Here is a 15,934-nt window from a genome sequence, read left to right on the forward strand (position 1 = left end):
TTTCTGATGCTAAAGATTTCATTTAAAAATTTCCCAACCAACTCTACTGATGAACAAATAATCAATAGGCATCAAAATACCCCCAAATCAATACCCTAAAGTCTGAGAAAGTACAATTCTGTTCCTCAAAACACGTAAGTACAAAACTAAAGCAGTAACTTCCTTAACTTAGAATCTGATCTTGCAAATATTTTATGGTTATCTTCACTCACAAGAGCGGCAGCAAGAGCCAGGAGTATTAGTAATACCTCTCAACTCGTCAAGGCTCAAATGCCAACCACAGACCCCCATGTGTGTTTCCCAGCAATTGAAAATCCTGTTCGATTTCTTTCTATAACCTCAGTTTCATCGTTCTTCCTGTGATGTAAGTAATTTTCAATAATGAAAGCAAGGGCACACAAATTTGCGTGGAAGGAGGGCAACTTTGCGACTCAGTGAATGACATCTCTCAAAATGAGGTACATTTGGAGAGTAATTGTGGTGTTAACTTAGCACCTCAAGGCCTCAATCACAATCAGGGCCACATTGTACAAGGCAGCGTACAAACACAGGAAGTGAGAGTCTCTGTGCCTAAATAGATAACAAGAAAAAAGAGTGCTGTTATCTCTTTTACTAAAGAGTAACAGAGGCACAAAAGATTAGTGGCCGTATTCACAAGGACTTAGGCACCTAACTGGCATCTTAGGCACCTAAATCCCACTGGGATTCACAAAACCCCTGTTCAGAAGCCCCCAAACCCCGTAGGTGCCTAGAATTGTTTGGCATCTACATGTTTGCAGTAGGAGTTCCCTACGCACCTATATTTATGCCTTTAAGCACACACACAGTGCAGCCCCACACCAGGTATCATGACACATAAGCACCAGAGTGATGCACAAACCATGAGAAGATAGGCATTCTTCTGCTTAACTCACCTGCAGGGCCCGATCTGGTAAGCATATTCAGATCTCATTTACTGGATTGGGCCCCTCTAGAAAAGCTTACGAAAAATGGCAGGAAGGGGTGGATCAACTCCCTCATAATATCCTAACTGCTGGACTAAAAGTTAACATGGGATGGGGGGAGATGCTGGTTCAAGTCCCCTTTCCACCTGAGGGGGAAGAAGGGATTTAAATTAGGATTTTCCACCTCTCAAGTGAGTGCCGTAACCATTGGACTACAGGATGTTCTAACATGGGACTCCTGTTATGCTGTTCCACTGTGGATAAAGAATATAACAAGTCAATAGAGCAGGGTGTCCTCACTTCTTGCTCAAATGGCATAGGCACCTACCGCCAAGAGGGTTTTCAGCTGAGAATCCCAAGCACAGGTAGATGCCTCCCTGCAGCCCAGTCTTAGCTCCTATCTCTGAGAGGGGCGGGGCTTAGCACACCCCCTTCAACTTGGCACCTCCTATTGGCTAGGTTTGGTAAAAGGTGTCACCAAGTGTGCTGGCTTTTGAGAATGGCATTCTGAGGCTCCTCTTTCCCCACATTCATTGTACAGGAGCTAAGGCGCCTAACACAGTGAATCTGTGTGAATCTCAGTGATTTTCTCAGAACCTAAAAGATTGTGATACTGGGATTCACCATGCCTGAGTTTCTCTGGGAATCTAACCCTGAGTGACTTGATCAAGGTCACACAGGAAATCTGTGGCAGAGCTGGGAATTTAACCCAGGTCTCATGAAACCTAATGCAAACTTAATCTCAAGACCATCCTCCCTCTTAGCATTGCACACTGGTAAGAGGTGTCCTTCAGATTCCTAAAGGAGATTTTTTTTCTCGTGTGTCTTAGTGATCTCCAAGTATGGTAGGGCAGGTGAGCTGCTTGAAAATGTTTATGGGACAAGTTCAATAATGAAGCAACTATGTCTGAGTATTTTTTTATATACCATTGGAGCCAAGGATGAAGAAGTCTCTAATAAAGCAGCTGACTGCTATAAAAGTCTCATTTTTGGAGGGGATTACTACTATTATAACATGTATTTGATACTGCCTTAAACTGGAACAGCTGCACAGGAATATCTTTTCCTTGATGGTTAGCAACCGTTTTCCCCACGGATCAGAATGCAAGAATGTGTCGTTTCAGATCTCTGGAATGTCCTGTAGTAACAACTGTATTAGATTAGAGTTCTGTGTTATGCAAATTAGAGTAGATTGTTGCTGCTGTTTCACAACCAACTGGCTCACACTGTAGCTCTATGAATTTATCATCTGTTGTAATTCACCTCAAGCATTGTGTGAAATATGAATCTATGTATCACATTTTGAGAAACAGGAAATGAAGAAGGATGAAATAGGATACATGGTTTACAGTAGAACATATCTTAATTTTCAGTGGTGCTGAGCACCTGCAGTTCCTGCTGACTTCAAATAGAGTTGCAGGCAATTAGCATCTTTCAAAATCATGCTCATAGTGTATACATCATTTTATGGAACACTCATTTCACAGCAGATATGTAATGTTGTGTAAAATAGTTAAGTAAATGGTAAGTGCCTTATAAATAAAGACATACATGCTCATTTCTGTCCTTTAAATCCTATTCAGTGTAATTTTCAATAAATGATATGAGCACCTACTGCAAGTACTGTGGAATTATGACATTCACCAACCTCTTCTCTATGTACCTCCCCTCACTTAAAATTTTATATTGTAATGATGCATCTAACTACCATTTTTATATTGATGAAGCATGTTGTAAGAACTGCACAAATAGAGGAATCATTTTTCTACTAGTATTTATTCAAATTCAAAAGCCAGATTTATATATGATCATTTTTGTAATGATTTCATGGTCATCTTTTTTGCACATATTCCAGCATTACTAGCATTCATACTAGTGTAAAAGGAACGCTTCGCTCACATGCTTCACATTTTTGCCAAAAGCAAATTTATACACATGATTTTAAATCTCAGAAATACTTGATTTGCAAATTCTAAATCAAACTCCCGAAGATGTGTGCTGCATTGATTAGTTACATAAAATCAATCAGGAAGAATGAAGAATACCTCAGGACATAAACACCACACCATAAATTGTGAACATTCAGAATTTACAGAGATAATCCATAAAACAAGAATTATTCATTGATTATATTCGGAAATCAATTAATTTGGTCCCCTTTACAGACAGCAAACAGGAAAAAACAACAAATTCAACAACTTATTCATTGTCAATTCTTACTTCGCTTTACCAAAAAGACCTAGCTTTTTTAAAGCTTTCACTCATCTATTTCTGCACCCTCCCTGCACTTGTGTTTAAAACATCAACATTGAGCACCATCTTCACTTTATTCATTTATACCATAAATGTAAGTATGCTTCTTCTTAGCAAGGGAAGTGCCCTAACACACTTCTCTAGTGTTCCTCTCCCATCCTCAACTCAGTCCTACTTTCACTTCTCAGCTCTGATCTTCAAGTCATCCTCAAACTTTTTTGCATAGATTGGATATTTATCCATAACACACACTACAGAACTACAAGATAATGCAAGAGCAGTGATTCAAGCAAAAGTACCAATTTCACTAAAGGCTAGACTGAAAATTGAGTTGAACCAAATGATAGAAAACGCTATCATTTTCATCTCACTTTACTACACTCTGCAAATCTGCCTACTATCACCTCTGCAACAGTGGTCGCATCTACCATTAGCTTGACACTAACTCTGATGATCTCTCCTTCATGCATTTGTCACTTCATGCCTTGATTACTGCAACTCCCTCCTTTTATGGCCTCACAAAGTCATCCATATCCAAACTACTGTCTGTTCAGAATACTGCAGAACAGCTTCTCCCCTGTTACATGCAAACACTATAATATAATCCCTGTCACAAGAAAATGAATTACTGATGGGTTTCTCCATGTCTAAAAAATTTGGAATTACTGAGGTAATAAAAAAAATGAGTCTGTATGCCACTTAACTGAACCCTCAGTCCAACTCATTTTCTTCCTGAAAATATGTATTAAACTCTCAGGTAAAACTAAGTTTTTTATTGAGATCTCCTTTGCCTGCTTTTCCCTTGCCACTGCAAAATTCTGGTAACAATCAGAAAATCTGAGTCTGTTCTTAGACCTCCTCTCCTCCCCCTGGCTTTCTTTTTTTTTTTTTAAATAAAGTCAATTTACTACTAGTGAAATGTACTAGACTGACAGCACTGGAAATTGAAACTCTCTAACAGAGAGGTAGTTCAGTCTCCATGCTCATTCAGTCTTTGGCTTCTGATGAAACTGGAAAGAAGGACGCCAATTAATTCCAGATGAGGTGCTGGCTTTTTGTAATGTGGACAGCTGTCCACTGGAAAATGGACTGAGTTCATGGACTCATTTCACATAATCTGGTTAATAGCTATGTGGTAATTATCTTTTGATCCTTATCCAACCTAGATCGTGTTTGAAACGAAAACCTACAGGTGAAAGACTTCACATTTGGTATCACTTTTTGAGCTATCAATTCTCTGTCAGGGAAATACACAGTTATGCAAACATTGGGCCTAGTTCTGCAAAAACTTGTGTGAGAGAGTAACTCATGAGAATAATCTCATTGAATTCAATGAGACTATTCATAGTAAGTGTTTGCAGAGATGTGCCCAAGGCTTTGCACAGTTAATAGTAGTATTATGTAACATACAAGGTGTCTAGTGTATTTTTAGTTGCACATATGTGAGTCAGGCACTCAGGATATAATGCTCAGAATAAGATCTCTAAATGTTTCAGAAGGCAAAGTACATAGTACAGCACTTGAGGAGCAAGTAAAAACATCAGAACCATCCTAATAAGTCAACCCAGTGATCCATATATAGCAATATCATATATCTAACTATAGCCAATACAAATGTTTCTGATGAAAATATGAACCCTCACAGTGAATCATTTGACATACTATATTATTGGGGCAGATTTCTTCCTGACCTAGTCTGCTATGTCAGCATCTGCACTGAAGCATGAAAGCTGATAATTATCTATCCTTCCTTGTGTACACAGATCTTCTAAACGTGCTCAGGTAAGTAGTGCTTATTGACATGAATAATTCCATTCATTTCCATTACATGGGCAAGAGTTTGCAGGATTTGGTCATTCAGTTCCTTTTCCACAAAGATTTGTGCCTCACACAAGTCAAGTTTTAAATGGAGGATACAGCTCTCCTGGATAATACAGAAATTTGATACAGAAATTTAGAAACATCTAAAATGTTTGTTGCATGCAACTGGATACACAGTTGCCTAGATCTCTCAGTTCCCCATATCCACTGTGAAATTAGACAGTGCCATGACACACTGGTGTGTCTTAATTATTGTACAAAGAAATCAACTAACTTAGTAATAGCTGACTGCAATTTTCTATATTATGAGGAAGCTTCCCTGTGGTGCCCTTATTGTATTAGACACAAGACAAGACAGTATCAGAGCTATTAGGAAAACCATTATGACTTGGCCCTTGACCTGGTTAGTGTACACACTAGAGCAGAGTGAGGGGGCTCTAAATTGCACCTGCTGGCTGTAGTTCTCAAGGACCCCAGATGGAAACAAACAGAGCATGCTCCCATCACTAAAACACACGTCTCCAACCCTAGCATGCCCCACGTGCGGTGCTGATGCAGGCATAGGAGACTGCTCCTCCAGATTCTGCATCTTCTGGGGCCTCCTTCCCTCTGGGAAAATTCCCAGCTGGTTAATTGTGAGAGATTTATACTCCCCTTGTGCTGCTCAGGTGATATGCAGGAAGAAGAGCAGAGCAGAGAATCTGCTTTACACACACACACACAAATCGTTTTATAAAATGTGGTAAAAAAATACATACTTTTACCATTACGGGATCATATTTAAAAGCGTGAAACCCATTCTGTCACTGTTGCTTCCTGCAACTACAGAGTCAGCAGAATTAAACCCAGAGTTTAGCATACTGACGTGTGTCTTAGAGGGATTTTTTGCTGAATACTGTTCATCCGGTGCCCCCATTATGCTATGTAGAAGGTTCACATGAAGAAAGATTTACACATGCAAGTTCCAAAATAAATATTTAAAAAAAAAATCAGCAATTCACTTTAGCCAGTTAAGAAAATGCACACACAAGTTCCTGCTCCAGTATGATTTCTGATCTGATTTGAAAATGAGCTAACTGGCATGTGAGTGACATTTCCTCCACAGATTTCAGAGTAACAGCCGTGTTAGTCTGTCTTTGCAAAAAGAAAAGGAGTACTTGTGGCACCTTAGAGACTAACCAATTTATTTGAGCATGAGCTTTCGTGAGCTACAGCTAGCTCACGAAAGCTCATGCTCAAATAAATTGGTTAGTCTCTAAGGTGCCACAAGTACTCCTTTTCTTATTTCCTCCACAGATATGGACTGCAACACAGTAGTCCCCTCCTGAGTCAAGATTCCAGCCTGTCTTACAGTGGTGTGAATACAAAGTGACTCCCCCAGATCCAATGGAGTTGTGCTGTATTTTACAGCACTATAATTCAAATCAGAGCATAGCCCCAGTTGTCTAGCACAGACATTCTTACAAAATGTGAACACAAAGATTCTGTAGTAGTTCACTAAACATTATGTGGATATGACATTGGTATAATACACTTTAGAAGTTCTAGTTAGAAAAGTCTGTAATAGCAGCACTGAAGTGTGACGGTTAATCTGTGTCAGTTGTCTTTGTTCTGCAAATTGCTTGATAGAGCAGTACAAATACCTCTATAAATGTGTTCACCCATTTCTGGCTAACCGTGGCTTTGATAGAATACATCACTTCCAGAAATGAGTATTAGGCTCAGTTCAGGAATGACATTTCTTCAAAAATTAAGTCACTATATTATGGAACCAATGAGTCAACCTTCTTGACATCCCAGGACTTTGAGGAAGAAGGGTAGTGTCTGATAATCTAGTGGTTTGGTGTTCATGATTTTAGAACAAAATCACGTAATGAAATAATCTGAGCAGCTCTACAATTATTTACACCTAACCCCTTTTTCAGCTTCATCCATTACCAAGTTTAAATGATTTTATATATACACATACATGCATGAATAAGCCACTGAAACCAGAGGAATTTTACTTTATATGAGCTGCACAGGTATAACAAAATATTAATTTCCTTACCACGTGACTTGACTGTTCTCTGACTGGTATTATCTGTCTGTTACTATTCATGCTACATTGTTAAACCTGATTTAGTAACTAAGAATAATGGCTCACTGTGCCTCAAAAGGCACAGCCCTGCACATTTGGTGCAGTGGGAATATCACCAGGACACACAATCACTCATGGAGATCTGAGGGAGCACAGCCACTGTACCACCATACTGGAAAGGGTAGCATGTTCTTCTTTATGAGCCTGGCCATCTCTCATGGCTGGTGGTAAAGCCATGTAGCTGGACCTCTTCCTTACCCCTGGGCCCACCCCTTTATGGTGGAGATGCTACTAGTCAGGAGCAATCCTTGGCATTCAAGAAACTGCAAAGGCTGCTGTTGTACACAACTTCTCTCTCTTTCCCCAGGAGTCAGACACTGCCTCACCCTAAATCAGTCTGCTAATGCAATGCAAGCACTAACATAGAAGATGGATTTGCTGGATCGCTAATGAACTCAGATTTCAGTGATTCAAGTCAACCATCCTCAGTTTGGTGAGCAGATCAAATGTTTGCTCATACCATATATTCAAGTATTTGAGAACATTTAGCAAACTCAAACACAGTTACTTCAAGAGCAGTAAGATCTGTCTCAGGTAAAATCGCTTCCAGTGATTGATAGCTGAAGCACTCTAGAGAAGAATGCAATCTGTACAGCAAAATGCTTTTACTTACTGGACCTTGAGGACTGTTCCTGGCACTGGAAGCCAAAGCCACATTGTCAGATTTATAGTCCTGAAAAGAGGCAGGGAGGGAAAGAGATTAAACAGAATATTTAGTATTTTACTTAACAAAAATTAAAATCAGCAAAAAGTACATTGCAAAGCAGAGCTCAGAACCCACGCTCAGGGAAGAAGCTATTGATAAATACTATTAATTTCAGTTATAGCCATACCTATTCATTTTAGGTACTTGTATGGCTCACATTACCTTAGTATCTCAGTGCCTTTTAAAAAAAATATAGCCATCGTCATGACATCTCTGTGAGGCAAGGCAGTACCACGATCTCAATTGTACAGATGGGGAACAGAGAGACTAAGTGATTTTCCCAAGGTCTCACACGAAGTCTGTGGCAGAACAAGAAATTGAACCATGGTTTCCTGAATCCCAGGCTAGTAACAAAACCATATAATCCTCTATCATGTGATGTATTGATATAGTATTATATTAGTACTAAAACCTGTATTAATTTTGTATTCATAATTAACTCATAACTCAAAGTTTGCACTTAAATTAGTTGCAAAGAATATTGTGCAAACTAATTTGTTTTACTTATGATGCTGAAGACAATGTGTGACCATAAAACTAAAATAAAATACTCTCAATCCTTATATTTATTCCAATTTGAGGAGTCGTGTCTCATCCCAATGAGAATGGTTCAGAACAAAGTTACCTCCACATCACTATCTTCCAGGACACAGTAAGTGACTTCTTTTTTTAAACTTTACACAAAAAGTACTAATTTTTCCACCTGTTCTAATTATGAGTTGTAACTTACCCATTTTTCACCTACCCACAAAATTATATCATAGTGTCCCTCTATGCCTCATTAGATACCATCTGACCCATTTCCTCTCCCTGTTGTATATAACTTCTGAATTTGCCTTACTAGGGTCCACGCTCTAGCGCTGTGCTGCTAGAAGTGACAAGTACAACAAGAAAAGCAACTTACAGGAAGGTCAAAAGGTGTAACTTAATGCAAGTAAATAATTCAGCATGTGAACTGATGGGGATGTGTAACCCACACACCTTTAGCTCATGCGGTAGAGGCTCATGCGCTAAGCTCCAGACGTCCCCAGTTCAACAACTAGGGTCTGTCGGTGTTACAGATGCACATAAAAATGTAGTGATATGGTAAAAGCTTGTGGGACATAAAATGACAGTTCTATAAGAGAGGAATCCTACTTTAACACACACCTTCTTCCAGGCACATAAATTATGTGAACAGACTCCTCGTTCAATAGGTGTATATAGGCTTAAGTGAATCTAACTGATTCTAAGGGAGTTCAGCTCTACCTGAAGGAGTGCAAGTGAATCTAAATTACATCACCTTACCTGGCACTTGCAAATTTTGTCCAGAATCACTAGATTTCTTGGCTCGGAGCCTGGTCCCCACTGTAATCGCTTTATGTCTCCATGGTATGAAGGGGGCAGAATGACCCCAGAGGAACACCCCAAGCACACTGGGATAGTGTATGCCTCCCTACAGCCCTTAGCTTTGGGGTATGCTCAGGGTGGGAATAGGAATGGCCAGAACTACACTCTAGCAATTTGGTGCAGTAGAGCAGCCCACAGGCAAGCACGTAAGGCTACCACAAGTTACAGCAACCCCTGGTGCTGCTCTAAGATATATTAGGGACTACACTGGCTCTTGGAGTAACCTAAAATGTGGAAAGGGAGGAAGAGAATGTTCTCTGGGTTCAATTCCCCACTTCACCTTCCTGTATCACCTTGAGTGAGTCACTTAGCATCTCTGTGCTTCAGTCCCTGGTCTGGAAAAGGGAATAATAGCCCTTCCCTATCTCATCAGAGTGCTGTGAGGATGAATACATTAATGATTGTGAGGCGCTAAGAAACTATAGTAATGGGGGCCATGTAAGTTCCTTAGATAGATTACTAGACGTACTGAAGTTTCTAAATATGCACTAATTCCAGAAACCAAGGGGTTAATCAATTTAGGTATTCATTTATTTTTTGCAGTGAAGCATTAGAAAATGGTTTGCATATTGTAATTCTGATCTGTTCTTTTATTATTAGCAATGCCTGCACACTTGTACTGATATTTTGAGTCAGACCTTCAGGGGCTAGTTTCCTGTCAGTAAGATTAGGTAGCATGCTGAAGTGAAGTGGTGCAGCCAGTTTAAATGTTCAGGAATGAAAGTCTGATGAGCTGAAACTGGTGTGGGCCCAGTGAAGACGAGAGCTACTGGGTCTTGAAAAGATATTAAGCTTTTCATTCCACAGAGAACTTCTCATATAAATTACGAAGTTTTGAAGTAGACCAAAATAACTAAACAATAACAAGCGATCTTGTATTTATAGAAGAATGTAGCATGGTTTAGTGGATGGAGCACAGTACAGGGGGACGTTTGTTTCTAGTTCCATTGCTTCACTAGGTGACCTTGGATCATTTCACTTCGTGTCCCAGTTTTCCCACCAGTAAAATGAAGACAATCCACTTCCTTATCTCAATAGCGGTTTAATTCATTAATGTTTGTGAAGTTGGAAGAAATCGCTTGGAGGAAAGGCACCTAGAAATAAATGCAGTTTTGCTCCTGGAGCCTTGCAGAATTTATGGGTAGAAGAGTCAACATGGCCAATGGAATCAAGAACATTCTCACCATTCTTAACACTTCACCATTTAAATATCAAGGTATGCAAGAATACACTTTATCCAATTACTGTATTATAGTCTTCCTCTCTCTAGAGCCAGCATGCTAGTTGGCAGTCTGTAGCCATATTATTAAGAATCTGTGTGCATCCCAGTCAGTTTATATATTGTTTACACTTTGTACAACGTCTCCAGCTATAAAGTTACGAAACAGGGAAAGGAGCCTGACTACTCCCAAGAACACCAAACAGGACTGGAGACTAAGTCCTGCAGTCTGTTTCATTATATTTCTCACAGCCATGATGGATGTAAACAAGGAGATTATGGCTAACAGATTTTCTAAGATTCCAACCTCAATAAAACACCTGAAAACCAGCATATCACCTATTTCATATCCCCCCAAACTCCAGGATTTAATGAAAAACTTGCTTCTGTGCCAGCTACTTGGTTCTTTACCACTGATGTACGTTCCTTTCTGATGTTTTCTTCGCATTTATTGACCCTTAACCCCCCTCCCTGCTTTCAATCACTCAACATCTTATCCTGTCATTTATTATCTGTTCTACCTTACATTACTCAATGTCTCCATCCAGCTACCCTGCCACTCACCTTTTATCCTCACTCCTTTGTTAAGTACATAGGTTCTACCTCATTTGAACACACACACACACTGTATAACATATACCCATCTATTGAAATTCAGCATCTCCCTCCCTTCTAATTAGCTTTCTTCATTTCTTTATGGAGCAATCCTGCAGCAGATTGCATGGTTGACCTTATTTTATAGTTTCAGAACTCTAAAATTTAGAGATCATAGGACAACCATTTTGCAAGTGTGTTGTAAGTGGTAAACTCCCCAAAAGAAGCAGATTGACAGAGCTAACAAAGAAAACAGATTTCACTTAGCTCATTCTGTGCTTTTCCAAATAGAAAATACATGAGTTTCACAACAATATTGTGTCATTGTAGCCTATATCTTACACAATGTAGATGCCATTTATTTTACATAGTGTATCTCAAATTACTGTACAGATCTGTGAAACATGAACGAATTAAGATAATAAAAATGTTTGGACTGATGTTGCATAAATGATTTATATATATTATTGTGACAAAGCTCTGTCCTTGTCTCTAGGGGTCCCGCACTTCCTGGCGGATTTCACTAGCCTCAGAGGCTCACTGTGACCCTCCATGTAGCCCTTCTCTTTCTAGAGGCAAGGGTCACAGCCTACTGAGCCATTTTCATCATAAGCCAGCAAGGGAGGTAAGAAGAGGCTACTTTCCCTTGCACAGTCTCTGTTGTCTCCCAGTATCACTGATTAATTCAGAGGGGGAAGGAGGAGCCCTGGCTCGCCCTCTACTCTGGGCTCCAGCCTAGGAACCTTAATAGTATCAGCTATGGTAGCTGACCTTTTGGAAACAGGACACATACAATTCCCTGGGCCACTTCCCCACAGCAGCCCCCCACTTCCTCAGTATCTCCTTCACCCTTACCTCAGGGCCTCCTTCCTTCTGCCTATTTTAGTTTATACTGCTCAGTTTACCCAACAGCACAGCTTCCTCCTACAGCTCCCGACACACACCAACCTGACTAACTGGGAGGCTTTTAATTAGTTTCAGACAGCCCCTGATTGGCTTCAGGTGTCCCAATCAACCTAGCTGTCTTCCCTGCCTTCTGGAAAGATCTTAATTGGCCCCAGGTGTCTTAACTGACCTGGAGCAGCTGCCACTTCCTTATCCTGGTAACAGGGATTTGTTTAGCCTGTAGCTGATATATCTATCTCCCACTACTTTACTGTAGCCATCTGGCCTTGCCCCACCACAATTATATATATCTCTGTATTTATATAGAGAGAGAGATAGCGCAAGATCGTGAGCATAATACACATCCTTGGAAGACTGCTGTGCCTTATGTGTTTTTACATATGTTAGTAGTGATAAGGCTGGGCATGCAGAGCCAGAAAATAAAACCGGTGAGGCCCTCCAGGCAGTGGCTATCTATTGTAGGTACCCAATTCTCCCCAAACAGTCCCTTTGCCCTGAAGGGTAATAAACAATATTCTCAAAAACAGATAAGGGAAAATGTGGTAGGCTACCCTGAGTATGCCCAACAGCACTAGGGCTTGACCCTAGTTCCAGGTCCCTGGTCAAGAAATATCCTTCATTTTTCTCTCGATCCCCTCTCTCCGATTCCTTTTGAAGTAGATAGAGACAATTACTGATTCTCAGCAGCTGACTCCACCCGTCCCCTGCAGTAAGAATATATAGTTGTGGCTTTTGGTAGACAAGCTTTCCTTCCATCCCCCGCAGGATGATCATAATAAATTCCACATATAAACCATTTCCCTGTACACAGTGCCATGTAGTACCATCCATATCTGAAACAAGCTACTGTTCTAGTCATGGGTCAACAGGACCACTTTCAGACATGTTCATAGGAGTCAGGAGCCAATGTAAATAATGCCTCACCTACAACCAGGATTGGTCAAATATTATGCTATTTACATGTCATTTATATGTGAATACTATATATTCTTGTTTGACCTGGATTCTTACAGGAAATTGAGCCTACAGCCATGTGTTTGACCCTACATAACAAAAGGATAACCCCAGTTTTTTCTTCTCACTATACAGAGTATACTGTGACCTTATCAGCACCTCTTCCAGGCAATGCCTCTCCTGTCCCCATTATTCCCTTACTCATTTCTATTTTGTGATGGTTTCTGCCTCGTATTTGAAGATGGAATCACACCAGCCACTCCCACATTTTTATCAGGGCCTAGTCTGTGTTGCACTGGGCAGCTATGCTGTCTACCAATCAGCCTCTCTTTCCAAATGTCATGTACGATTTCCTTCGCTACCCATCTGCCTTTACATCAGTCAGGAAACACCATTAAAATGCTCACTGAGATGCTTATACAGGACACATCCTTCCCCACACCCCTCCAAAAGAAAATTCAATGTAAATGTCAGCCCCCAGACACAGCCATCCATTCTTCTGCCTTTAATATGAGGAATAAATTTTGTCTCTCTCTTCCCAGGTGTTAAAAATCCGAGCTCTCCCTGAGGCTAAGAAATCAATGCAAGACAGACCCATACTTTTTTCCCCCTTGGAACACTACCACTTCCAGCAATTTATTTGACTGACTATGCCTTCTATTACCATGTAAATTGTTTGAGACTGCAGGGAGAAAAAAAAGTATTAATCTCCCCTCAGTAAGTCATAAAATAAAGAAATCAATTTCAAGGTCAATTTAGTCTAAGTAACACCTGCTGCCCTTTTGGTAACATGCAGAGTCCTCTGAAACGCAAAGTTGCTGTCTATAATGGCATCAATATGCAGCTCCAGAAAACGATGTTTCACATAAGTCAAGGCAGCATACAATACAGTACAGTCTGTCTTCAGTGCACTGAGTGGGAGCTCAGAAAGGATTCAAACCAGGTCACTTGTCATCTTACATTCCCCAGCATAAGCATGAAGCCTCACAAGAGAAAAATAAGGCTATAAAGCTCTCTGCCTCTAAAGGCCTGACCCTGTGAGCTGTAGGGCGTCTCCTGAGATTCCAGTGGTAGTTAAGTGTTCTCAGGTCCTTGCAGGAGGCTTCAGACCCACACAGGATTGGGCCTCAGATCAGTTTCGTATAGAAAGGAATTACGAGAGGTGATCATTTTTTTCCCATCCAACAGAAAATTTTGGCTTTGGAACCCACCAAATTTTCAGCCAAAATCCAAAATTTCAGGCAAAAGGTCTTTGACAAAAACAGGAAGTTTTCTGTGGAAAGTGGACACATTTTGTGAAAATGTTTATTTCATTGAAAACCCAGTTTTCAGCTGAAAAACAGTTTGACAGAAAATTGTCAGTCCTCCCTAGAAAATATACACATATTCCAGGGATAAAAATGGCCTTTTGCTCTGATGTTGTCTCTCTCTCTCTCACAAACTGTATCCTGTCCTTTGGATTTTTGCTAAGCATCACAGATCTTTGTTTAGTCTTTAGCTGGTCAGAAAGCTCTGCTGAAACTTAAATTTCAATGAAAGATGGAAATGAAAATTTTCATTAATTTTTTACCCGCACCATTTTTGGACCAGCTCTTGCTTACACAAACCTTGCCTCTTTTGCAGCTGAGATTTCTTCTTACTTGATGCTTGTACTGTAAGCCATCATTAGGTACGGCCCTGTGCTGCAAAATTCAGATTCAGATCCGTAACTAAACTTCCCCTACATTTGCAAATGTTCAGACCCAGCGTTTTGATTGAGACCCTTCTAGCCCTTCCCTGGTGATGGCCCTGAATTTGTGACATTACAACTATACCATCAGACTGCGAAATCCAAAGTACCTGTTTCCAAGTGGAACAGGACCTGAAACTGTATAAAAAATGGCTTAGGTCCTGATCTTGTCATCTCAGATCTGCTTGAGGCTCCATGCAGGGGAAGCCTAAGCCATAAGGACTAAGATCCCAGCGCTGACTGGACTGCCCTGAATACAAACATTGGACTATAACCTGTGAACTATTTCTGAAAGAACTCGTTGCATCTACAAAGTTCACCATCTCTACTATGAATCTGAATCTCAAGATTGTACTTAAGTCTGGATGTATACTGATCTTTTAACCTATACTCTCCCTCTTTCTTTTCTTTTGTAATAGATTTTAGTTTAGTTAATAAGAAGCGGCTGTAAGTGTGTATTTGGGCAAGATCTAGAATATTCATTTACCTGGGAGGTAATGTGTCTGATCCTTTGGGATGGGTAGAACCTTTTTTTTATGATGAATAAGATTTTCAGAAATCCTCATCATATTTGACTTGGGTGTCTAGGTTAAGGTCTGAGGCTGGGTTATTTTAAGGGAACTGTGTTATTGACTTCTGGGTAACCACTGAAGTAGTATAGAAGCTGGTTTGGTAAATCTAAGTATTGGAATATCCACCAGCTTGTGGGATTGTTTGCCCCATTCTTTGCAGTTCACCGAATTGAGTGACCTCAGTTGGCTTCCCTGGGACTCTGGTCAGATACCCATCAGTATGATGGTAATAACAGTACAGTACATTTTAATACTATCTGTCATTCTCAAGGATCCCAAAGTGTTGTATGGGGGAGATTTTCAAAGGCATAAATCAGTTAGAAGCCAGCTTCCACTGACTAACTTGTTCAAATAGTTTAAAATCCTAATCTTCAAGACCATGGGGCTGATTCTGCAAACATTTACACACAAACAACTTTACTCATCTCGGCCTTTGGCTTCAGAATAAAATGTTCATAAGACACTCAATCAAACACAGCCATAATTATCCTGACATTAGTGACAGTAATACGAATATTGGAAAGTTACTTATTGAACTTCAAATGCTGTCTGTATGGCCATGATTGGGATAATTTACAAGTATTTGTGACCTTGTCATTAAAGGAACATTAACACCCCAACACTGGCCATTCCACAATACCTAGCCACTCTTTTTTTTCCCCTAGAGATGACCCTGGGGTACAAAATTTGGATCCAACCCCTAAACT

General features: G+C 40.2%; 1 protein-coding gene across 11 annotated transcripts in view; it reads right to left on the bottom strand.

Moving 5' to 3' along the window:
* The window catches only part of RBFOX1 (RNA binding fox-1 homolog 1), a 2,430,619-nt gene that overhangs the window by 2,020,359 nt on the left and 394,326 nt on the right, over nt 1–15,934 (bottom strand). For all 11 annotated transcript variants that reach the window (XM_073362506.2, XM_073362502.2, XM_073362531.2 and 8 more), the window contains exon 2: nt 7,772–7,831. In XM_073362506.2, the coding sequence (XP_073218607.2) occupies nt 7,772–7,831 (60 nt within the window). The remainder of the gene's footprint in view (nt 1–7,771; nt 7,832–15,934) is intronic.

This window comes from Lepidochelys kempii, chromosome 10, assembly GCF_965140285.1.
Source record: "Lepidochelys kempii isolate rLepKem1 chromosome 10, rLepKem1.hap1, whole genome shotgun sequence".
NCBI classification, from domain to species: Eukaryota; Metazoa; Chordata; order Testudines; family Cheloniidae; genus Lepidochelys; species Lepidochelys kempii.